This window comes from Zonotrichia albicollis, chromosome 29 (genome assembly GCF_047830755.1).
Source record: "Zonotrichia albicollis isolate bZonAlb1 chromosome 29, bZonAlb1.hap1, whole genome shotgun sequence".
NCBI lineage: Eukaryota > Metazoa > Chordata > Aves > Passeriformes > Passerellidae > Zonotrichia > Zonotrichia albicollis.
In genome coordinates this window covers 5,141,339-5,166,449 of record NC_133847.1, presented here as the reverse complement: position 1 = coordinate 5,166,449, position 25,111 = coordinate 5,141,339, and the positions used below count along the sequence as shown (strand labels likewise).

The following is a 25,111-nucleotide window of genomic DNA, read 5'->3' as shown; positions in this document are numbered from 1 at the left end:
AGTCATGTACAGCAGATGGGAGATTCAGCAATTTAGAGATAAACCTGACAGAATTCCAAGGGGAGAGCTGGGCCTGGGATGTATTTATAATAAATGCTACAGCTGTGTTTGAGGTTTCACAGTTGGGCTCAGACCTTTAGGGTGAAATTTCCACATCCTGAACAGAATGGTGATGCTTTTCTGTCCTTCCCAGGGAAGGGGCTCTTAGGCCATGCTGGGTACAGGGATGTCCTTTCAGATAAAGCCCAGATAAGGAAAGAATTTGGCAAAGCACAAAGATGAGAGTGCTGTGTGTGCCAGACCCCAGAAACTCGAGTGGGAGCAGCACATGGAGAGCGGGCTCATGGTTTTATGAGAGATGAGAAGCATGAAATGATGAAAACTGGGTAGGGATTGTGTCCATCTGTGACACACTGCACTCAAACCCTCCAAAATGTGAATGCACCAAAAATATTGCAGGGAAAGCTGCTGCTGACTGAGCAGGTGAGAACAGCAGAAAGCAGGGAGAAGAATGAGTCAAAGTGAGTAAATGGAATAGCCCAGGGGTGAGGTGTGCTTTTCCAGCCAGCCAAAGGTTGTCTCCGTGATCTCCTCAGCCACTCCCAGTGCAAATTGCCAGGACATCCAGAATTGCTGCTTGGGCAGGTGTGGATTTGGATTTGAGACTGATCTGCTCAGCCTAAATCTGGCTGGGACAAGAAAGAAAGGGCAGGACAAGGAGGGAAAACAGTGCAGCCAACAGGAAAAACATTTCAGTGCAGAGAACAGAGCTGCTCCTCAAAGCAAGATTCACAATTGAACAGAAAAATTTGTGAAACTGTAGACAAAAAAAAAAAAAAAAGTAAAGAAAGAGTGCTGAAATCTCAGAGCTCCAAAAAGTAACTTTCATTTATTATATTAAACAATAACATTTCTCTTATTATATTAAACAATATAACACATGAGATGGGTTAAAATTAAAATACCTTACAATTTGTTATAACATTTGAAAGATAAATATAACCACAATAATGTACATATTTGGAGATATTAGTCAGATTTAGGTCAACACTGCAGTTTCCACTTTGTGTTCCCACCTTTTCAGATCAGGCTGAAGAATGATTTATTAAAAGGGACACCAGAAGAGCACTCTGCACTTGCAACAGCAGAAGGAACCACAGTCACTAGGAGCTTTCCTTGGAAATTTAAAGGGAGAGGCAGAAGTTGGAAAAATGAAAATTCCACTTTATAACAAATTAGCCTTTATTTATAAAACTTTCAAGTAAAAAGAGCAGTATATCAACTGATCAAACAGGTGTGTCAATGAATTATAGTTAACATATTTGCTCTAAAAATAAATCTTCTATGATTCCATCATACTCCAAGCAAATTCCTCTCTAAGAAAAGATGGTTGTTGTGAAGTCTACACAGATGCAATATAAAACCAAATACAGAACCAAAAACCTGGCTGTTCCACTAGTATAGGAAGATAATTGAATTAGATCATTAACAGCAGAGATCAATTCACATCAACAGAGTTCCAGCTCTAAACGAGGATTAAGCAGAAATGAAATTCCTGAGAGGGAGGAAAAAATACAGAAGAAAGGAGAAATCAAACTCTTACACAGGGGAAAGCAACAATTCTACTTGGACCAAAACTCCTTGGGCCACGGTTGTACAGAACAAATATTCTTCTCAATGGAGAAACACTAAAGAAGAAATAGTAACCCCAAAAGGATTATAAGAAGAATTCAAGAAAAGTGTGTGCTATCCTTGAGCATAAGATGACAAAACGATTTCTACAATAGTGCCAACAGGTTTCACAGATGGGAATTAAAAATAAAAAGGCTTGCACAGACACAGCTTGGAACTTCCTAGGCTTTGAGAGCACAGTACATGGAACAAGATACAGGAAGGACTGATGACCCTCACAGGGCAGAGGTGCCATGAAGAAAAAGTTGCCCATATAAAAATATTTCTTACAGCATTATTGTGGAAGTCTGACTTTTATGAGCATCTGTTTTTATGGCAGGGTGACTGGGAGGTTTGAAGGTAACTCAGGGAAAGCACTGAAGGCAAATGTGAACACAGAGTTCTGTGAGGGGCAATGTGCTAATTCAGTATCTGTGCCCTATGTGCCCTGTCAGCGTGGGCAGGTTCAATGTGAATAATTGTCTGTCTGTCTGTCTGTCTGTCCTGTTTAACTGCTGTGCAATCCAGGGATTTCCATGAGTCCATCCAGTAGCATATATTCCATATAAAACATGTGTGCCACCATAAAACCCTGCCAAACTCTGATCACTGAATGTACCACAGATTCCAATAATTCATCTAAGTAAAAGAAGAATCACCCCCACTCTTTCCTCTCTATGCAAGGGATATTTGTTCCTCCTGATACAAAAACTTAGGTGGAAATGGAGGAAACACAGAACTGGAATCCAGATGACAACAAATTATGTGCAACCAATCTAACTGGAATGAAGCAAGAAAAACATGTTTTCCACCTTTGCCTGTGACTGTTTGGGGTGTGGGTATGGGAACAGCTCCCCACAAAGGATTTTTTCAAAAGGAAAAGAAAGGAAAGAGGGAAGAGGGAAACTATGAGCAAGAATAGAAGAAAACTCCCTGCCTCCACCCAGAGAAGAAAGATGACATGCAAGATCAGCAGCTGAACCTACATTCCAAACAGATACTTTAAAAACTACAAAGAATGTGAAATTACATCCAGTGCAGATAATTACTACTTTCTGCCAAGGTTCTCTTACACCTGGCACAGCTAATGAACACAGTTTTTCATGTCAATGAAAGAAATCTTGATACAAATTGATTAGAAATAATTTCTCCTCTTTTCTTTAACCAGGACTTTGAAACTCTCAGAGCCATGAGCTAATCTGAATTTCTGTAAAGATTCAATTCTGTATCCATCTGTGGTTACAGAATTCATACATCCACACAAGCTTTAATATATAGAATATATATGCATATTCTACATATTCACTGTATATACATATTTTATGTACAGCACAAGGAACTATATACTGGACATAGCATGTGGACATGTATATACACACACTATGATTACATTATACAATATATATATATATATATATATGTATATATACACATAGACACAAATAATATGGATCTCACTGTACACTGTATATGCACTGGGGGTTATTCACATTTTCCATATCTTACATTGTATGTATTTTCTCTGCCCAAATAGCAACAGGCCTGTTTGTGCTTTAATTTCCACTGGTCTGGAGGAAGAAGAGCAATGTCTTGCAATGAAGTTTTGCTTCAAAGAGCAAGTGCAGGTATTGTACAAACACTGAGTTACAGCACAGGGAAAGAATGTGGGGAATCTTCCTTTTTTTTATATGGAAAACTGTATTAAATACAAAGTGAGAAATCACAGCTAGGTTTTCTTCTACTGCAGTGACAACATTTTGAGTCAAGAGTGTTTCAGTAAATGTAAGGTTCCTAAATCTAATACTGTGCATAGACAATATATTTATTGGGTTCTGTCCCCGTTCATTGGTTGATCTGCAGTTACTGTCCAAGCAAACATGAGGAAGAGTCAAAAAGGAAATACAAAAACAAGCCCTAACACTATACAGAATGCTGGATTAATTCACATTTCTGTCTCCCTGCTGGACATCTTGAAAACATCATTTCATTGGCCTAGAAGCATTATAAATTCAGTGTTCCAGGGCTCTGACAAAGCAGCAGAAAGTCTTGTTATGGAACAGAACTTCAAAAATGCATCAAGCTCTTTAGTCCTCCACCTGTCCCACTGGAGTGGCATCATCCCATCCAGAACTGGTATTATTTTCTAAATTTTATTGTAGCAGAAGAGACAGCACAAGGACTCGGGTCCAAGTGCACAGGAGGATCTTACACATGGGTACAGTCTGCAGAACTGCACTGAGAATCTTGCAGCCAATCTGGCTTTTGAAAATTGCTCTTTCACAGCAAAAGTTTTATCATGTTACCTAAAGACAAGTTAGCTCTCAGAGATTTCAAGTTCTATACACCAACAGAAGGGAGAATATTTTGTGTTTTAGTATGTTTGATCAAACATATATTAAGAGAAAAATTATTGCAATGGGAAGGGATATCAAATCAGGATCTTCAAAATTAGAAATAGCTTCTATTGCATCCCAAAGGGCTCATTAAAGGACAATATTAAAGACCATTATATGGTTGGTTTTGGTATTAGAAATAAATCTTTTTACATTATTTGTAGTACCATTAGCACAGGAGACACAGACAGGAACATCCCAAACAGGAACAGACGTGTGTGTCTGCACACCCACCTCCCCACCAGAGCCTGAGGCTGCAAATGCCACAAATGTCCTGGCTGCATTTCAGAGCTGAAAGCTAAAAAAGATCCAGCCTGACTCCTCTGTGTCAGGAAAGCATCCAGGATAAGGCAAATCCCACCTGAGCAGGGAAAGACTGATTTCATTCACTGAGCAGGCACTATCATTGCAGTACGAAAATAAAAGGAAGGAAGCAAGGACATAAAAAATAGAAATGCATTGAAGATGATGAAGGAATATCACATTAAAAAAAAAGAGAAAATGTTGTAAGACAAGGGCCACATCAGTAAGAATGTAAAGCTTTTGTATTCCCAGAGAACAAAGGGCAGGAAAGGAGACTGAGGACATTTTAAAATGCTGTGCTAGACCCCTACTCTACCAGACAGAAAATTCCAAGGCAAACACAACTGAAGTTTTAGAATTCCTGTAATCAGAAAAGGCATTTCTAGGAAGCAAATTAAATTCACAGACTTATTTTTTCTATGACACATCAACATTCTGTGTTGTGTTTTCCAGGTGGAAGCATTCAGTGCATGTAAAACCTGCTCCTACCTGGTCTGAGTCCTGCAAACTGAATTTTAGAGCCAGCCCAGGCAGTGCTGCCAGAACTGATGCGTGAATGTGCATTTGGCAACTAAAATCTGATTTAACTTGGCTTCATTTCAGCTAAAGCTGCTTGATCTGTAAGCCCCAAAGAGGTGGAATTGAAGAAGCAGAGGTAGAGACTGTCCCAGGAGTAAATGAGGGTACAATGAGGAGTAAATGAGGGTACAACGAGGAGTAAATGAGGGTACAACGAGGAGTAAATGAGGGTGCAATGAGGAGTAAATGGGGGTACAACGAGGAGTAAATGAGGGTACAGTGAGGAGTAAATGAGGGTACAGTGAGTGCTCCTCAAACATGGCAACTTTTCCACCCCTTCATTTCTTGATGTCACATCAAAGCAGCACCCAAATGTGTGTCGCCACCTTGCAATCCTGTTTGCTTACACCAAAGCAAATTTTTACTTCATAATTTAACTGCTAAATTATTTATCCCATTTACGGAATTAATTCCCACTTTTAGTTGTATATAATTATTAAAACTCGATGCAAACAAAGTTTAAATTAGAACTGCTAATTTCTAGAGTCTTCAAATTGTACTGTTTTATAGAGTTCACTGTATCCATCATCTATCAATTGTCAGATTCTTTTGCAAAAGCCACAACTTCTGGATAAAAATACCAATGAATTTATGCTTTGACATAGATGATGCAGAAGTACTGATTAGCCTGCCATGAATTATTAAATAAATTTAACAAGTGAAAGCTAATTCTATAAATATTCTCTTTTTCTGACATTTTCTTTTAAATCCATACTGCAGCCTCAAAGACCCAGTGGAATTCAGGTTATATAAAATTAAAAAAAAAAAACAAAACAGATCCACAAGCTGCAGTTTACTCTATGCAACATTTGTGTTTCAGATAAAGAAACCTTCAGTACCTTAGGATTACACATGAAATTTCTTACAAGCAATAAATTTGATCTAGAACATATAATACAGCTTATACAGTGATTCCTGCAGGTTATGCACTTGGAGAAGCCACAGAGCCGGCTCAGACACCGCCAGCCCAGCCCTGCTTAGATCCCAAGGTGACTTAAATCATTCTCACAAATATAAACCAAGGGTTTAGTATTTTTTATAAAAGCTTTGTTCCAAGGTTTCTCTTGAAGAGGGTGGAGGCCAGGACCCTCTTTAAGAGTTTGGCATGTCAGCCTTACTGAGTGCAATGGCCAACTCAAGGTCTTCCTGCTCCTGTCTCCTCAGCCGAGCCAGTCTCTCCTGCTCTGCTTTCTCACTCTCTCTCTTCGCCCAGGCCAGCTGCTGCTCCTCATTTCCAAACTGCAAAACCAAAATGGAAAATGAATTAATAAAGTCACCAACCGGCTCGAAGAAATTATGCAAAAAAACCACAAAGAATCAGAGTTATTGGATATGCAGCTCGACTACACCAGGCTGTCTCAGGGCAGTTCTAGATTGACACAGAAATTCACTCGCTGGTGTCTTCAATTCATCCTTTATTTCCTTAATTTCTTCCTCCTTTGATTTATTTCCTTAATTCCTCTTTCTTTTCCTTCCTTAGTTTATTTCCTTAGTTACCCACCTGGAAATTAACCCACAAGGGATGCAAGTCTGCATCTGTGGCTCAGCTGGGTATGAAAACTGCCCAAAAAAAACCCTCCAGAAGCACAAAAAAAAGGAAGTTAATGGTTTGGAAGCACAGCAACTACAACCATTTTAAAGAATAAATAGCTGGTAAAGCTAATAGTTATTTATTCTTGTGCACAACAGAGAGTTTTATTGTGGTAGTTTCTGCTAAAAGGAAGGGTTTGAGGAGTGATTTTGGACACTGCTGACATGTGGGATTTTCATTTCCATTTTCATCACCAAATCAAAAATTACCCAAAGTGCTTCTGCTGCTCTTCATAAAATACACAGAGTTTTGCCAATAAAAAATAATGTGAGAGAATCCAATTTACTCCAGCAGAGAACACGAAGAAAATATCACATTTTATACCATTCAGCTCCTAAACCTGTTTGGGCTCCCCCAAACACAAGTGCAACGCAGCAGAACTTGTCCAAACTGATATTCCAGTATTTACCACTGAAGGATGTAAAGTTTGCTTGTTTGAACTTTTTGAACAAAATCTGAATTATTTCATTGAAATCATAGCAATTTCTAACTCAAATATAATCTGTTCCCAGCTAATTTTAGCATTTGCTGAGGAGGAGGAGGATGGGAACAGCTGCATGCAAATGTTTGCATTAAAGCTCACTTCTAAAATCTGCTTTTTGGGTTTTGTTTTGGGGATTATTTTTTTTTTTCTGTGTGTGTGCAGGAAAACATATTATTTGAGGGGGTTTTTGAGGAGAAAAATTCCAGTTGGCTGAATTCTGCAGAAATTCCCTGTGGCCCAGGACACAGTGACTCTGAGACACCTACCTAGGCCAACCTGAAATATTGAATTGAGGGCTAAAATTCAAATTTCAGTGCTAAACCCTGCCCAGCTGCACAAACACTGCCAAGGTCCCACCCCAGCCTCCTCCTCCACTCCGCAGTGTATCTGTACTTTCTATTTTTTATATCTTTTGAAATAAATCCGCCTATTTGAATTTCTTTTAACCCAAACCCAATTCTCATTTGCTCATAATTTAATCATGCCTCTGGATGCCCATCATTCTTCATTCTTTTTCTCCCATTATGACTTTAGAGATGATTTGATGCAAAAAAACCCCACTTTTCTTCCTGCAGTATCTCTGCTTTCATTGCTATAAAAATTCAGATGAGAATCTTTGCATTTGATGTTACTGAAATAGAAGTGTAACACCTTTTGAGGTTTTAATTTTAAAATTGAGAGATCTTTCTACACTCCTCATTTAAATAATGATTATTAAATTATATATAATTTATATATATATATATATATATATATATATATATATATATATATATATATAATATAAATTAAAAAGCTCATTAAGATTTAAAATAGATTATTTTTTTTTCAAGGTAAAGACAGATACAAATGGAAGCAGGAATTCTCTGCTTAGTCCAGGAATTGAGGCAGATCCAGCAGCTGGGATGGAAAATGAGTGGTTACTATTTTCAGAAATATAAGACATTTTGGTCAAACTATTTGGGATTTATTTTTTTCATGTTTTTTCAAGTTTTACTGCTATGGCTTCCATTCTAGGATAAGGCTTCCAAAGTTTATGAGAGTCCCAGTTATAACTTGTTTATTGGACACAAGTTATATTTTTGCAGTTAAAAGGGCCGAGTGGAAAAAGAAAAAGGAAAAAATAGGCAAGTGATTCATTGGAAACAAATCTGGATGTGCCTTATTACAAGTGGTTGGCACAAAGTTCAATTTTCAGGAGATAACTCTCACCATTGAGCAGTGAAATAAATACAGAACAGTTCATTAATGCTACAGATTGTCTGTAAAAAGGTAATTTACAGGTAATTTAACACAATAACAATTTTTTGCATATGTCCAGGTTTCAGCAAGTCTATAAATATGTGTCACATGTGTAATTACATTAAATCCTTCCTTTCCATTTCTTTTTCAGATGTACAGTCAGACCCAAGGCATAGATTAAATCAACTGTAGCAAGAATAATCAAATCACAAAAACTCCACTGATTTGTGTGTACTGGATTTCCAGCTTAGTGCTAAGTGTTCTGTTTCTTGGCAAAAATTAAAAAAAAAAAAAGGTTTTTCTTGCTCTGTAAACTGCAGCTGGAACCCAGAAATACCTGAAATCTGAGCTACCAAAAGAGTGTTTTGTTCCAATGAATCATATTTAATGACAGCAACAAAGTTAAGGATGCAATGAAAATATACATAAACTGTGGCTGCATGGATTTGCCAGTGTGTCAAAAAAGCAGCAGATTTTTCCTACTAAAATGTAATGAAGGTTCTCATGTTCTTTCTTGGAACAGTAAAAGGATTTCAATTAAAAATCAGGTTGTTTGATTATTCAGTTCTACACGATTTTGTTCTCAGATCCCATGGATTCAAAGTAGGTGTCAAAAACCTTCTGTAAGAAAAACTGATTTTCGTTTCCACTATGAACAAAGTTTCCCAACCATGAGGCAAAGAGAAGCTCAATATTCTCAATCATTTCAAGGTGACTGGCACATTTCAAATACTGTCCAGAAGGATTAGGAATTGTCAAGTGTAGCAGCATAATTGTGTCATAGAAAAGGAAAAAAAAACCATGAACTGAGGAGAAAGGGGATCAAATCTGTCTTTTCAGCCAAATTCAGTCAACATTTCTTTTTATTTTTCCTACAGGAGGAGAAATTAATTCAGAAAACTGATTTTAAATTGATTTCATTTGATGAAATGCCATTTAACAGGAATTATTAAGCGGCTGCTGCTCATTATCTCATTTTTCCTACTTCTTCCTTATCTTCTAAAGTTAATCTGAGCTGAGAACGTGATGGCACAGCAAATTTGACCCTGGAGCACCCACCAGGATTGGGATCAGAGATTTTGGTTCATCATTTGATACAATCACTCAGAGGAAACCACGTTTTAAGAAAGAGAGTCTGGAAATTAAGATGATAACTGGGTGAGAGTCATTCCATCATTTGCCTTTGATTGCAGGAAGAAATTAGATGTTGTTGAAGAAACTTCAGATAAAGCAGGTTTTGTGTCTTATTTTTATTAAGAATGTCACCAGTTTGTATACAATCAGAATTTAACTGTGCAAATCCAACTAGCTGTGGTCAAACATACAACAAATCTCGAACTTGGACGTTCCAAAAGTGATAAATTAAAGCCCTGAGGCCAACTAAAGTCTGCACAGATGACCTCAGCTAACAATATCAAATAGGAAAAGTGATACACATTTAATATTAAATAATAACTAGGAAAAAAAAAGAAAAACCCAAAACATTAAAAAGAAACAACCTGAAAGATTCAGCTTAAATATCTCCCCTTGCTGAGCACTGCCCTGTGTCCAGCAGAGTTAAGGAATAGAATAAATTGGATTTTACTGCGTGGCAACGTGAGGAAACAAAAAACATGTGAAAGGAGGAAGAAGCCTGAGGCTGTGGATGGAACAGATCCCATCCACTCATGGAAGCAACAAGAACCACACTGCACTCACAGTTATTCCCAATTCCAGCACTAAAACCAAAGCCAGGCTGTGGGAACCCCAGCATTTTTAATGGAATGTTTAATGGGGACCTGGCTTTGCTTTCTGGAGTGCAGTGTGGACCCTTCTACCTTGGTTCTACAAAACCATTCCGTTTTCTCTGTCTTTTCTACAACATCAGTAACAGGAACAAAATTCAACAGCTAAATTTTCAATTTCTGTCTCAATTTCTTGTGTCTCTCTATTGACCACACTCCATCATATACAGCAAATGTCAGAATTTTCTCCACAAACAGTTACAAGTACTTATCAGAAACTTTCTCTTCAAGGATTTGCTTCTCAGGATATGGTGAAATTGCTAGAGAAATGTTCAATATCAATTGGCTTTGAGTCTTTACATCATTGGCTCCCAAAAATCCATTTACAAAATAGCCTCCATGCAACAAAAAACAATACACAGATTCTGCTACAAAGAATTGGAGAGTAAAGGCACACTGTACTAAAATAATTTAAAATGCAAGTAAACCCTTGAAAATTTAGTAGGAAAACTTCTTTTTTATTGAAATAACGCCTTTTTATTACAGAAATATTAATACAAAAACAATGAGGACAGCATGAAGGTACTGAGAGACAGAAGCCAGGGAACAGTAGGTTTGCAGGTAAGACAAAAAACCCAACAGAGATTGCTGCAAGCAGAGCAGAAAGTGGTTTGCTCAGAGACAAGGAACTTAACTTACAGAGCTGAAGTCTGCAAACCCCAAGGAAGAGTCTTTAGAAGTTTTACTTGAAGAGGAGGGAGCAAATGGATCTTTTCCACTAAATGGGTCCCCAAACCCCTTTTTACTTTGAAACAGGTCACTGCTGTCAGCCCCAAATGGCTGGAATGGATCATGGGGCTTGGGAAAATCTGCAGACCCAAGGTGGCTGACAGGAGTACTTTTACCTGGAAAGTTTAGGAAAACAAAAAAACAAAAACAAAAGGAGAAAAAGAGAAGTTACTTACCATGGACAATGCAAAGCCCTGAAATAGGAAATTGTACTGATACACTTAAGCATCATCCATCCTTCCTGGGGTGGGTGAAAATTTAACCCAATTTAATGGTATTCATTTCTCAGTGCAAATCATCTAAAACAGTTGTTTTATTTAAGTGGATTTATCTATTTATACATACCAAAATATTAATACCATCAAGATTTTAAATGATGAAACCCAATATAAAGACATTTGGTCAGAAAAAAATTGACAAGCATGACTTTGATTTTCCAGGATTAGAGATATTTTAAGTTTAAGCTTGATATTATATAGAAGACAAACTTAAAAACTATGTATCTCTAAAGATAAGTAAGGTTAAATAGGATTAAAGAGTAACTTAGCTGTCACTTTACAGAATGCCTGCATTCTGCTTTTTTCCTGGAATTGGTTCATCCTTCTACCACCATGTACACAAAGAAAAGGAGGCAAATTCACCTCTTTCTGGGGTGTTTGCTCCACAACCCACCTTTTGCAGGTGACTGTTCTTATATTCCACCCCAACAACAAATGACATCACAGGAATTATTGTGTATGCTCATAAATATTATGTATATACTTAATTTGTTACAATACGTACAACTTTCTGCATAAAAACCTGAATTTCATACATTATTTGTAGCAATAGAGCTGCTTTGAAACATCCGATTATTTGAACTGTAATTCAATAGGAATCTTATAATTCATTCCCATTGTGAGATACATACTAGGAAAGCACAGAGAAATGGAATCAAACCCCAAATTTCAGAGTGTTCTTGGCACATCTAAGTCCTAGCCTGGGAGCTTTGGTAGGTACGTGCTCATTAATTTCAGAATATATGCTCAGATGTGTGGAAACACTTTTATCAAAGGGAAATAAAGATCAGCAAACTTGCACTGAATAAATGACCTATCCAGTAAATCCCAGCTCAGTCTCTGCTGCCCCAGGGCCAGCCCAAAGCCAAAAGCCAAAATCCATCCTCCCTTGTACTCAGCTGGCCTCTACTCCCCAAAGTCAGAGGCACGTGTGGGCAGGGGGCTGAGGGAATTGGGAATCCAGGGAGCTGAGGGAATCAGGTTTATGTGGAATTGAAGGAATCAGGTTTACGTGGAACTGAGGGAATTTGGGATCCCAGGAACTGAGGGAATCAGGCTTACATGGAGCTGAGGAAATTGGGTGTTCCAGAACTGAGCGAATCAGGTTAACATGAAGCTGAGGGAATGAGGTTTACAGGGAACTGAGGGAATTTCGTATCCCAAGAACTGAGGGAATCAGGTTTACACGGAGCTGAAGGAATCAGGCTTACATGGAACTGAGGGAATTGGGTATCCAGGGAGCTGAGGAAATCAGGTTTACATGGAGCTGACAGAATTTGGTAACCCAAGAACTGAGGGAATCAGGTTTACATGGAGCTGAAGGAATTGGGTATCCCAGATCTGAGGGAATCAGGTTTACAAGGAGCTGAGGGAAATGGGTATCCAGGGAACTGAGGGAATCAGGTATCCCAGAACTGAGGGAATCAGGTTTACATGGAGCTGACAGAATTTGGTATCCCAAGAACTGAGGTAATCAGGTTTACGTGGAACTGAGGGAATTGGGTATCCAGGGAACTGAGGGAATCAGATTTACATGGAATTGAAGGAATCAGGTTTACGTGGAACTGAGGGAATTTGGTATCCCAGAACTGAGGGAATCAGGTTTACATGGAGCTGAAGGAAATGGGTATCCAGGGAACTGAGGGAATCAGGTTTACATGGAACTGACAGAATTTGGTATCCCAAGAACTGAGGGAGTCAGGTTTACGTGGAACTGAGGGAACTGGGTATCCAGGGAACTGAGGGAATCAGGTTTACATGGAGCTGAAGGAATCAGGTTTACATGGAACTGACAGAATTTGGTATCCCAGAACTGAGGGAATCAGATTTACATGGAACAGAGAGAATTTGGTATCCCAAGAACTGAGGGAATCAGGTTTACAAGGAGCTGAGGGAATTGGGTATCCCAGAACTGAGGGAATCAGGTTTACATGGAGCTGAGGGAATTTGGCATCCCAGGAACTGAGGGAATCAGGTTTACATGGAACAGACAGAATTTGGTATCCCAAGAACTGAGGGAATCAGGTTTACGTGGAACTGAGGGAATTGGGTATCCAGGGAACTGAGGGAATCAGGTTTACGTGGAGCTGAAGGAATCAGGTTTACGTGGAACTGAGGGAATTTGGTATCCCAGAACTGAGGGAATCAGGTTCACACGGAGCTGAGGAAATCAGGTTTACATGGAGCAGAGGGAATCACACAGACTCTCATCAGTGCAGTGCCAACGTCACACTCAGGTGCAATATTTGCACCACTGGCAGGCACCGAGCTGCATGCAAAGTGGGAAGCAAGCAAGTCCCCAGCTGAACAAGCAGACAGACAGAAACATGGAAAACAAGGCACGTGCAGTAGGAGATAGAACTGGATTTGTTCAGTCCTGACAGTGTTTGAGGGGAACTTGATCGCAGTCCTGCAAGTCTTGCATCAGGAAAAAGGTGAATGGATTTAGACTGGACCAAAAGAGATTCACAACAGAAAATCCACAACATTTTAAAAACTTAAGGATACTCCAGACTGCCCAGGGAACTTAGAACATTCATAGAACATCCTGAGTTGGAAGAGACCAGACCTCACCACTGCCACAGCCATCCCATGCCAGGGGACGTGCAAGGGATGAGCAGCTCAGCATTTTGGATGTAATGCTCCACAGAAAAGAGCAACTTATTTAAACTTGTTTTAAATTGGAGTCATAGAATTTCAGAATGGTTTGGATGGGAAGGTACCTTAAAGTTCATCCAGTTTTAACCCCCTGCCATGGGCAGGGACACTTTCTACTAGATTGGGTTGCTCCAAGCTCCATCCAAACTGGCCTTGTAGAATTACATAGAGAATTAAAGTATCTGCATTTCCAACTTTTGGTCAAGGCAAAACAAGAGCCTTATAGGTTATTTCCCCACCCTCTATTGGCATTTACCAGCAAGGAAATTCCCCCTCATACCTCACCCTGTATTGCCCAAAACCAATTTGGATTGATGGAGGTAAAACTGACCCATTTTAAGCTGCTTTTTGTCTTAGGTTAAATCTTCTGCTAGCGAAACCACTTTGTGGAATTGGTGACTGTTAACACAAATGCTGCGTTTGCAACGTATTTGTTCAGCAAGACTGGTTTTTCTGGGTGGCCTGTTTAAGGCTTTTGCACAAACCCTGGGTGGTTTTGAACCTGCACAGAGCATCAGGGTTTCTTGTGCTTCATCTTCACAAAAGATCACAAAGAATCACTTTGTTGTAGAGGAAATGTCACCATACAATGAGAGTTACTGCTAATGATATTGAAAGCTTTCATTTTACACACTGAGTGCCATTTTCTTCAGAGTTTTAGATGTTAAAGAGTAGAATAGGGTGGTAATTTTTCTATTTAAAAAAAAAAAAGTGAGAGGGAAACCCTTATGCAATCAGACTTATTTTTGCAGAGCAATTTTAAGGGCAGCACCTACTCTGAATACATCAACCACAAGGGAATCCATGATGACCATCAAGTCCAACTCCAAGCCCAAATCTCTCTTTTAGTGCCCTTTCTATGTTGTTCACAGCTCACATTATCCTGCCACACTCTGCAAATTTGGTTTTGAGGCCTGGCAGAACTTTGTTTGGTCCAGTTAGCTGTTCAAATTTACTCATTTATTAACCACAAATTAGTAACACCAACACCAGCAGCATTATCTTTCTGATGTCTTTGCTGATTTACAAAAAAAGCGTCCCATCTTAACTACACAAAGATTTCTGCAGTCCCATGTTTAGTGTGTCAAGAATGTGGGTATGGGCTTTCCACAACATCAAGCAAAAGTACCCAAACCAGAGTCTGAGTTACCACCTCTACTGATGGACATTGGTAAAACTGCAATACTGCAAAATAGAGTCATAACTGAGGCTGCATGAATCTTCCATTTGCTGGAAAATGTTGCATTTGTACAGGACTCTGCTCATCGTTCTGAGGTATGGCAGGCAAACAGTTGTAACCCTTACTTGATTTTTCTGCTAATACTTTCAGGGGAAAAGAAGTTCAGAAAAAAGCAAAACAGGTCCTATTCTGAAACCACAGCAGTTTCAGCAGTTACCCAAGTGGTGCACCCAAACCACACCGAGGACTCACTTCAGCAAAAAGAGATGATGAACAAAATGGTTTACCACAGCAAGTGCTGTTACTTAGAGTGAACTCCACCCATACAAAGGGCTTATCTAATTTCATACCCCACAGCAAACTTGAGTTTGGAGGGCTGAGATCTGTATTTCAAAGCAAATATAACCTCACTGGTAGGATGCAAACACAAAATTCGTCTTATTGAATTACAAGGTATTGACAACTAAGTGAAATATTTAGAACTGTCTCAATATTTTATGTTTCAATACTGGGCCTGACTTTCTGCTTACAAGAGGATCTTGCTAAATGGTGAGAAGCAGCATTTTCCCTGGCTTTGAAGCCTGGATGGATCAAGCTCATGGGCAAACAGGAGAGAGTGGAAATGACACAACTTTAAACTTTCATGAACAAGAGCTCATTTCCAGGATATTTTCTAAACTGTAAAAAAGCCTTTAAGGAGTCAGAGTTGTGTTGCAGAGCAAAGGAGTGACAAGGTAAGTCCATACATGTGATTATACCTGAGCACACAACCCCAGGACTTCCACCCCTCCTGTTCTTTCACATGGCAGAAGAAGCCTCAGGTGCCTCCCAGCACATTTTTCTCTTGGCAGTTTATCAAATTTAACTTACTCAGCATGGTTTCCACCATCCTGTTAAGGTTATCCAGCTCCTCCAGTGATGCAGGCTAAATTCTTCAGAAACTGAACTCACAGAAAAAATTATTACTAGTTTCAAACTTTGCCTGAAGGTTAATTACATTAAACTAATTTTTCCACAGAATACTTGGAGGTCTTTGTCTTTAACAGGGGCTACTGCAAACTCAACTATTTGATGATGTTGTTTGCAAAAAATCACAACATGTTTTTTGTAACAGAAGGGAGAGGTTTTCCCTTGCAAAACCCCCTCAGAACTGTTTTTGCTTGGTATTTGCAAAGTCTGCACCTTGAGTTCACCGAAAACTTCTGTTTAAGAGAGAAACATTCTGGCAACCTACAAACTTCTTGAAAGGTGAGAAATCGTTACAGTGCTCAGCCCAACAATCTGCCCTGAAACAGCTTCTGGACAAGCTCTTTCAACCATCAGTACTGAAATATCTTTACTCTGAGAGGCCAGCATAAACAAGAGAATCAAAGCGTGAATGGAATTTTTAGCTTGTGGCCAGGCAGGTGCTCCACCCATGACTCATTTATCATTTATCCTACACAACAAGGGATGCCTGTGCTCTCTAATGTAACTGTCAGGTCTTCTAGAAATCATGAAAAACAAAAAAAACTTTTCCTGCCAGTCACAACTTCGAGGCTGATTTTGTCACTCTTGGCTACAGGTGAGGGGAAAAAAATAAAGGTAAACAGGCACCAGGGTACTTGTGAATAACTCACAGGTGTGTGGCATCATGCACAAATAAACATCCCAGCACTCCTGTCATCTCATGAGTAAAGAACAGAACTCTATACACTGCTCTAGATCAAATGACTGATACCCACAACTTCAATAAATCCACATAATTTACAGTTAAATCTAAACTAAATCGAGGAAATTATATGACATTATTTTTTTTTCTGATTAACACAATCCTTTCTCTTGTTCCTAACTCCTGATTACATCCATTATACCTAACATGGCTTCTTTCTTTTAAAATTTATCTGACTAAATACACAGAGCAAATATTTACACGGGAACATTCAGACTTTGGCCTGTATTTATAAGGAAGACACTGAACCAATTGTAAAGTCTGAATTTTTATCTAGCTGGGACACTGAAGACACATCTTAGGCAAACAAACTACTAAAACCCATTTATATGTCCAACTCAAAAAGTAATAAAGATCTAAGCCTTCTTTACCTCACTGGAAGTGTCAACACAAGGTCAATGTGCACTGCCAGTGCTCTTGGGCTGCCTTAAAGCTGAGAAATAAGTCTAAAATTGCAAAAAACAGCCAAACCATAAAATGCCTTTAATTTAGAGAAGTGACACATACAAAAAAGAACTATATTTATCGTTGGCATGAAGGAGGAGGAAGCATCAAACACAAAGGAAGGGAGCAGCAGAAGCTGCACAAACACTGAGCTGGGTCAGCAGCTGCTCACACACAGGAGGAGCAAGAGGCCTCTGAAATGGTCCCAGGGGTACAAAAGACACCCCCAAAAAAATCTAAAACTTTCATTTGGACAATCTTGGTCCAGGGAAATCTGGAACACATCTGGATATGTGTGATTATCTGGGTATCTAATCACTGAAGCCTTGAGGTCAAAGTGCCACCAGAAAAGCTCTTTTAGATCCCTCCACAACTGTGTGCACTGGAGTGGCCAAATCCATCTGCAATTTCCCTTGCAAGCTGCCTGCACCACAGGAACAGAACAAATTATTTTCCTTGCTCTTCTAGCTTCTCTGAGGCTGCCAACCTTCTGCAACCACACTTCAAAGGGCAGGCAAAGGATGGCCACCCCAAATTAGGGAGTTTGTGTTTCTGTAGGTGATGGATTACAACATTCAGCACAGCTGTAAGCTTGCAGATTGGTTCAATAAACACAATATTAACATCCTGAAGACCTGTTAAGATCTTAAACCCCTGACCCCTTTTCATTTTTTTAAGCTACCTACATGTTCAGATATCATTTATCAGCAAGCTGGCAAGATGAAAAGCCAGGAGTTTATCAGCCAGATTTTGCTTGAATCAGCCTTTTCTGTCTTTTTTTGTAGGACAGCAAAATGCATCTAGCAGTCTTGTAATCAGTGATTTAGTGAAATACTGAACCCTAACACCTTGATTGATTAAATTTATGATCAGCAACATCATTACTATTATTTTGTAATAATTTCCAGTCACTCAAACACTCTGCAAACCTTTGTGTTTGCACCAAGGTTTGGAGCTCCACAGAACCAGGTGTCTCTGAGGGGTCAGTCATGCTTCCTAACCCAAGGCAAGCTACTGTCCCCTATATTTTTTCAGTATTTTAACATTTCAAAACCATAGGAAGGAATAAAAACACTGTGAGAACAAAACTGAAGCCCTTAACTCAAAAAGGTTAATACAGAGGTGTTAACCACTAACCTCTGAAAAGCCAATATTCAGTTACCATCATAGACCAGAGCTACAAAAAAAAAAATGGATCACTAAACAAAGCTGAAGCTTTTTGACAAACTCCCCATGTGCAGTGTGGAATAGTAATTTACCAATAGAATTTATTTTAACACCTATATTTCAAACAGCAGCTAAGGAACTCCACTAATTTATTTTTCTTATATAGGATGAATTCAATATGCTATTCTTTTAAATTTACTCAGAGTGGCTGTGGACTCCTCATCCCTGGAATTGGAACAACCTGGTCTAGTGGAAGGTGTTGCTGCCCAAGGCAGGGGGGTTAGAGCTGGATGATCTTTAATGTCCCTTTAATGATCTGAGATTCTATACATTCCAAGTGACACCGTATTTTTCTGCTATTTACATATTGATGCCCCAAAGAAAAACTCAATTTTTAAAGTTCATTAGCATTTTAAAAGTTCACTATTAATAAATTATTCACTACCTGTATTATTCACTCATATACGATAACAATATAAATGATAACATTTACACAAGCTAAAATTTATTTTAACAATAAAAATTCTTAAAATAATTGTGTTTATTAAATAATCATTGTAAGAAAGCAGCACACTGCAATTGGAAAGTATATTTTCTTCCTGTGTTTTTAGGACTTTTATTCTTTCATAGTTAAAAAGGTGAAAACCATTATAAGCAAGGAGTAAGAATTTAGGAAAGGTTGAAGGTTTCACACTGCTCTGTGGTGAAGGCTCTTCCACTAATATCACAGGACCCCAGAATGGTTTGAATGGGAAGGATTTTAAAGGTAAGAATGCTGCCAGCACAGTGATGGAAACACTGAGGGTGCCACTTTGGAGGTTTCTGGGTGACTTTTGCATGAGAAACCATTCTGAACCTACCCTAGGGTTCTCCATGCATCCTGAAATTTGGGCGCCTCATCCATCCCTCCTGTTATCAGGATGAAGGCAGAATCACATTCATCCGAACTTCTTGATGGCAAAAAATGTCGTCTGTGAGCTTCTCCAGCAACCCTGTGCACCTGGACCATCATGAGTTGAGCAGGGCCAGTGCCACTTGTTTGGAGGATGCCAACCAGCATTGGTGACACCGACTACATCCTGTCATTCCATGCAGGAATTCAGAGTGGTGGGTATGGGGCATCAGTCACTGAATGCACCAGCAGCCCTAAAGGCACTAAATGATCTCTCTGGCACCTGGGTGTGTGTCACCTCTCCCTACAGGGATACTCAGTGCTAAAACCCAAGACAATGCAAGGTGTCACTGGGACCTGATTGTATCCTACAACTCGGTGTGCCTTGTCCCCTCTGAAGCCAGGTCACACACACTCCTGCTGTGGGGTTAACCTGATGGGGAAGGAACTCTCATGTCTGAAAGGGCACACAAAAGGCAGATTCAGCAGCACACAGCTCAATGTGTCCTCTCCTCACACCCTTAATGCACAGCATCACTAAGGCAGGGCACGACCTGCTCTAACAGGAGGGGTATTACAGTGGCCTTAGACGGTCACTGTGGTGAGAGAAGGACGAGAATCTTGTTTCTTGATCAGAAGGCTTGATTTATTCATATAAGATATATAATACATTATAACTATACTAAAAAGAATAAGAAGAGAAGTTGCAGAGAGCTGCTCAGCTAAGAATAGAATAGAAGGAATGAATAACAAAGTTCTGTGTCCAGGGAATCTGTCCCTGAGCTGCTCCTGTGATTGGCCTTTAATGGTACACATGGAAGATGAGCCAATCACAGGGACACCTGCTACATTTCACAGCAGCTGATAACAATTGTTTACATTCTTCTTCTGGGGCTCTGCTTCCCAGAAGATGGACAAATGTGAAAGAAAGGATTTCTATGAAAAAATGTCTGCGACAGAGGGGTCAAGCATTGCTCATCCTCCCTGGACAGAGCAGCTTCCTTCAGCAACTCCAGGGCCTGACAAGGAGCCCAGAGCATAGAGAGTAATGTGTCAGATGCTTGTCAGTAGTGGTTAATCTCGCTGGTTAACAGCGCTTCTATAACCGCAAATGTGGAATACATGGGGCTGCGCTGAAAGGAAGTGGTAAGGGTGGGGCATAAGCACTAGGTCCCACGATCAAAGCATTTACTTATAACCCAATCACTGACACCCACACAGCAACTTCCTGTGCTTTAAAAAAAAAAAAAATTAAAAAGAAAAAAAAAAAATCTGTTTCTCTCTTTCTGTAATCAACAACTTTTACCTAGAAACTAGTTAGCGGCGAACTCTTGACTGATTTCAATCTGCAGCTCACAGCAGAAAACATAATTTTTAATCTGTGAGAACCTACCAGAGCCATTTTAACTGACAGGTTTCAGTCTACCAGTTCTTTCATATTTTTTTATCCTTAATTACACCAAAGTGCCATAAAGCTTGAGCAGCTGCATAAGAAATATAAAGCAACCAGAATTTCCATAGTGGTGAACACCACAGGCAGTGCTCTGCCAGCAAATAAAATGTCCTTATGAATCTATAAAACTCAGCAATGTTTTAAGGGAGCTTGAGAAAATAATGTGCAGTGGAATGTAGATCCTTCACCTTCATTTAAGAATGCTGAGATACTTTACTGTTATTTGCTTTCTGTTTATCACAGCTCATTACACAAAGCACTGGCATTTCTTCAGTGCTTTTTCAGCATTACTCAACATAGAACATCAATAAATTTCCAAAACGTTCCACTCTTCTCCAAAGAAACCTGCAAGTTCTCCAGGAGCACCTGGTGAACATCAAATTACTCCAGCCAAGTCCTAGGGGAGCCCAAGGAAACCCAATGTGCATTAGGACCTTCATGGAGATTAATACCTTACTGAAGAACATGCACACATTCTCTTGGGAATTTTCATTTGAAGAGTCTTGAGAACTTTTTCTTGGCTGATCTTCCTCAACCTAAAGAGAATCTTAAACCATGTATGGGACAGAGATAGTGATGTTCCAAATCTTTTCATGAAACATTAAGTTGGAGCTTTAACACTAATATCTAGGTTTGCTCCTTCTGGAACATCTTCCCCTTGCTAGTCTCAACTGGGATTCACTGAATTATTAACCTTCCTCCAATTCTCTTTAAAGATTCTCCAAACAGTTATACTGAATAAATACTCAGTGAGAGTATTTTACCATAAAACCAAATATGAGATTTCTCTTGGACCAAGCAAGGATCAGATAAGGACTCTGAAACATCTAAAAGATCTTGACAGGCAGGTCAACAATAGAGCAAGAAAAAAAGAAAATTATTTATGATGAACAAAGCTAGCATAAAGCTGAGATTCTACCCAAGATATAAATCTAATTAAATAATCTGGTGATTGTCATCTCCTCTCTTAATCTCATTATTCAAGAAGGGGAAGATATGGATCTCAGGGTGCCTAATCCATGCCACACGAGGGTTTTCCCTCTCACAGAGAGCTGTGAACTGAACTATCTGCTAATACACTCAGATCACAGCTGCTCCTCAATGTTCCAGCTGTGGCAAAAACCAAAATATCAACTAAAACCAAAGAAACCAACCCATTTTCACTTGACAAGCAGAACAGGTCAGGCTGTGTAGGACCAGACCTGAGGACCCACTGCAATCCTGTCACTGACACCCCCTGCAGCAGCAGAGAAGTTTCTCCACACGCTGTGTGAGGGCTGTGTCCAGAACCTGGATATGAGAGCAGCTCCCCTGAACCACAAACTCCTTTTAGAGGTTTCCAGGTACATCTGAAGGCCTTTTGCTCTATCACTACATGGTAGACACAGGTTGTGTCCAAAAGGCTCCGTTTCAGGACCTGTGCTCGACAACTTCCTCATGAAGGAATGGATGTGGGACTGGAAGGCAGACTTCAGTAAGTTTGGTGCTGACACGTAGTAGTTGGGAGGAGCTGTTGACTCCCTTAAAGGCAGAGATGTGCTGCAGAGAGATCTTGACAAAGGAAAGGGCAGGGCAATCCTCAATTTAACATGTCAAGTGCCAGATCCTGCCCCTGTGCCAGGGCAGCCCTGGATGCAGGGACAGACTGGGGAATGACAGGCTGTGCACCAGGGAGTCAGTCCTTGGTTGGTGGCAAGTTGGATCTGAGTCACCCGTGTGCCCCAGCAGCCCAAAGTGTCACCATGGAGGGCACCAGGCCTGGCATCACCAGCCTGACAAGGGATGGGATTCTCCTGCTCTGCACTGTGGTGGCCACACCTCCAGTGCTGGGGGCACCTTGGGCACCACAAGCTCAGAAGGACCCAAAGCTGTTGGAGAGTGCCCAAAGGAGGGACACGGAGCTGGGGAAGGGGCTGAGGAGAAAAGAAATTCAGCAGCAAATCCCAAAGCCAAACAGGAGCCAGATGCCCTGGAAATCAGCAGACATGCAGAGAACCAGACCAAGGTGCCCAAGTTGGACTCTCCTAAGTCAGGAGCATCCCTTGGGATGTGCACAGCAACTGTTCCAGGCATCACAGCAGCTCTGGCTCATCTCAGAGCACTGCAGAAAGGGCCTGGGGGTCCTGGTCAGTGCAAGCTGGATCTGAGTCCCTGCTGGGTCCTGGCAGCCCCAAGGGCCACCCTGTGCTGGGGGCACCAGGCCCAGGGAGGGATTGTCCCACTCTGCTCTGCCCTGGGGCAGCCTCAGCTCCAGTGCTGGGGGCACTTTGGGCACCACGGGATCAGAAGGACCCAGAGCTGTTGGAGAGTGCCCAGAGGAGGGACACGGAGCTGGGGAAGGGCTGAGGAGCAGCTGAGGGCACTTGGCTGGTTCAGCTGCAGCCCAGGAGACTGAGGGGAGGCTCCTCGGGGGCTGCAGCTCCTCCCCAGGGCAGGCACAGGGGCAGGGGCTGAGCTCTGCTCTGGCACAGGGACAGGAGCCCAGCAAGGGCTGCAGCTGTGCCAGGCCTTGGCATGGAGCTCAGGGCAAGGTGCTGGGCACTGCCCAGGCTGCCCAGGGCAGGGATCACGGCCTAAAGGCTGGCAGAGCTCAACAAGTGCTTGCACAATGCTTGCAGCCTTTCAGAGGGTGAGATTGTTGGGGTATCCTGTGCAGGGCCAGCACTTTGGATCCTTTTGGGTCCCTTCCAACTCAGGACATGCCATGGTTTTAAGTGTTTTCCTGATCCTGTGCTCAGCTGCAAGGGTTTGCTCTTTGTTTTGATGAAGGAATGAGACTTGATGTCAAACTCCTCATTCATCTGGATTAAAAAAAAAGAGACCCATGGGCAAAGTGAGAACTGTGGCACACTTTGGTCCAGGACATCCCAATGGGATATCACACAATGTTTGCATGTCACATGCAAAAGCTTCACATAAAGAAAAGCACCAAATCAGGGCTAATCAGGAACAATCTCTGGTGGATCCTGTTTAGTTTCCACTATCAAAAGCCTGGGAAATCAGCTTCCAACACTCTGCAAAAGTATTTATATTTTCTACTTGAGTGCAGAGGTTTGAGGACAAGTAAAGTTTCCTTTCAGAGCTTTTTGCACCTGCCTATCAAAATGCAACCAAACCACAAAAGTGTTTTTCAATATTAACCCCCCCGCCAACAGAAAGAACAGTTTTACTAAAAAGAGTACAAGCATGGAACAGAAAGGCAAATTACAGGTTTGTCTGATAATAATTAGTGTTTATTCATCCTTCAGCAAGATCTTTATCACTTACTTGTTTTTAATTAAAGAGAGCAATAAGAAAGGTAAGAAACAACGGAAGCTTTGTGCCTGTTGTTTGTTTGCTGAGGCACCCTAACACACATTTGATGCCCGTATCTCTTGCTACAATCACACTATATTACCATATAATTTCTCATGCTTTAAGTAACCACTGAAGATTGCCTTAGTTGTGGAAGGAAGGGAGGAGTAGAACTGCATAAACACACGAGGCTCATTTGCTTTAAAAAAAACCCCTGTTGTTTCCTCCTCAGCCTATTTTATCATAACAACATTTTTGGTAGAGCGTGGAATCTCACAAATACTGTATCTCCCTAGAAGGGGGGGAAGAGGCACACTTAAACCAATTTTAACCAACTGGTTAAAGGCTGAGTGCACATGTCTAAATGAAAAATATTAATACAGCTGAATATTCCCCAAATTCCTCGGTATGTACAAAAGAGGGAATGAGGGCACAGAAACCCCAAAATCCTCATGTAGGTGAGTCAGTACTCACCTTTCCTGCTACTATTTCACTGCATTTGCTAAGAGTAAATCATTTTTCTAACAAGAAATAGAAAGAAACCACATCTAAGAGATTACATGGGTATATCTAGTATTTATTGGAATCATCCAACTTTATATAGGCCCTGTTAACTCTAAAATATATTGTGTAGATATTTTTTAAAAGATGGCCATTTGCATTCTTTCCTTGAAAACATCATTCCCAATGTGAAATAAGATTCCCTTCAGCATTTCTATTTCTCCTTTTATTCATGTCTGTCCTAGTGATGGATATTTGTCAACATGATATATTATGTGGGGTTTTTTTTAAATTACTGAAAGCTCATTAGTAGAGTAGTAGAAAATAGTAGAAAATACACAAAGCAAGCATAAAACAAACTGCTTCAAAGGCTTTTTCACAATCCTAGAGCATTTCCTGACAACTTTACATGCATACTCACCTATAAAATCCTCTCATTTGTTGCTTTCAGGGTTTTTGGGTGCACCACAATCTCTTAAGCAATAAAATCACAGCAACAGGAACAAACTAATCCTGCTGCAATGGTCTGCTTGTAAGCCTATTGTGTGAAATGGAATCTTTCACATCTTGGATCAATTTATGGGATAGGTAATGACATTCAGGTAAGAAGCAAGCACTTTGCACATTATCCAAGGAGTTTGTTCTGGAATAACTGGTTTGCACAACCAGCCAGATCAACAATACCTGTCACAACCAGGCTGCCTGCTCTGCTCCAAAATGCACCAGCAGAAAGGCAGAGAACCCACACACTGCAGGA

At 40.4% G+C, this 25,111-nt stretch overlaps 1 protein-coding gene across 5 annotated transcripts in view; it reads right to left on the bottom strand.

Moving 5' to 3' along the window:
* Window positions 1-870: 870 nt before the first annotated feature.
* EPS15L1 (epidermal growth factor receptor pathway substrate 15 like 1) overlaps window positions 871-25,111 on the bottom strand; it is a 51,107-nt gene continuing 26,866 nt past the window's right edge. For 3 of the 5 annotated variants that reach the window (XM_074528498.1, XM_074528499.1, XM_074528497.1), the window contains 2 exons: window positions 10,687-10,892; window positions 871-6,185 (listed from right to left, as the gene is read on the bottom strand). In XM_074528498.1, the coding sequence (XP_074384599.1) occupies window positions 6,039-6,185; window positions 10,687-10,892 (353 nt within the window). In that variant the 3' untranslated portion in view covers window positions 871-6,038. Of the gene's footprint in view, window positions 6,186-9,468; window positions 10,893-25,111 lie in introns of those variants that run through there. The other 2 variants (XM_074528501.1, XM_074528500.1) reach the window with 2 other exon arrangements.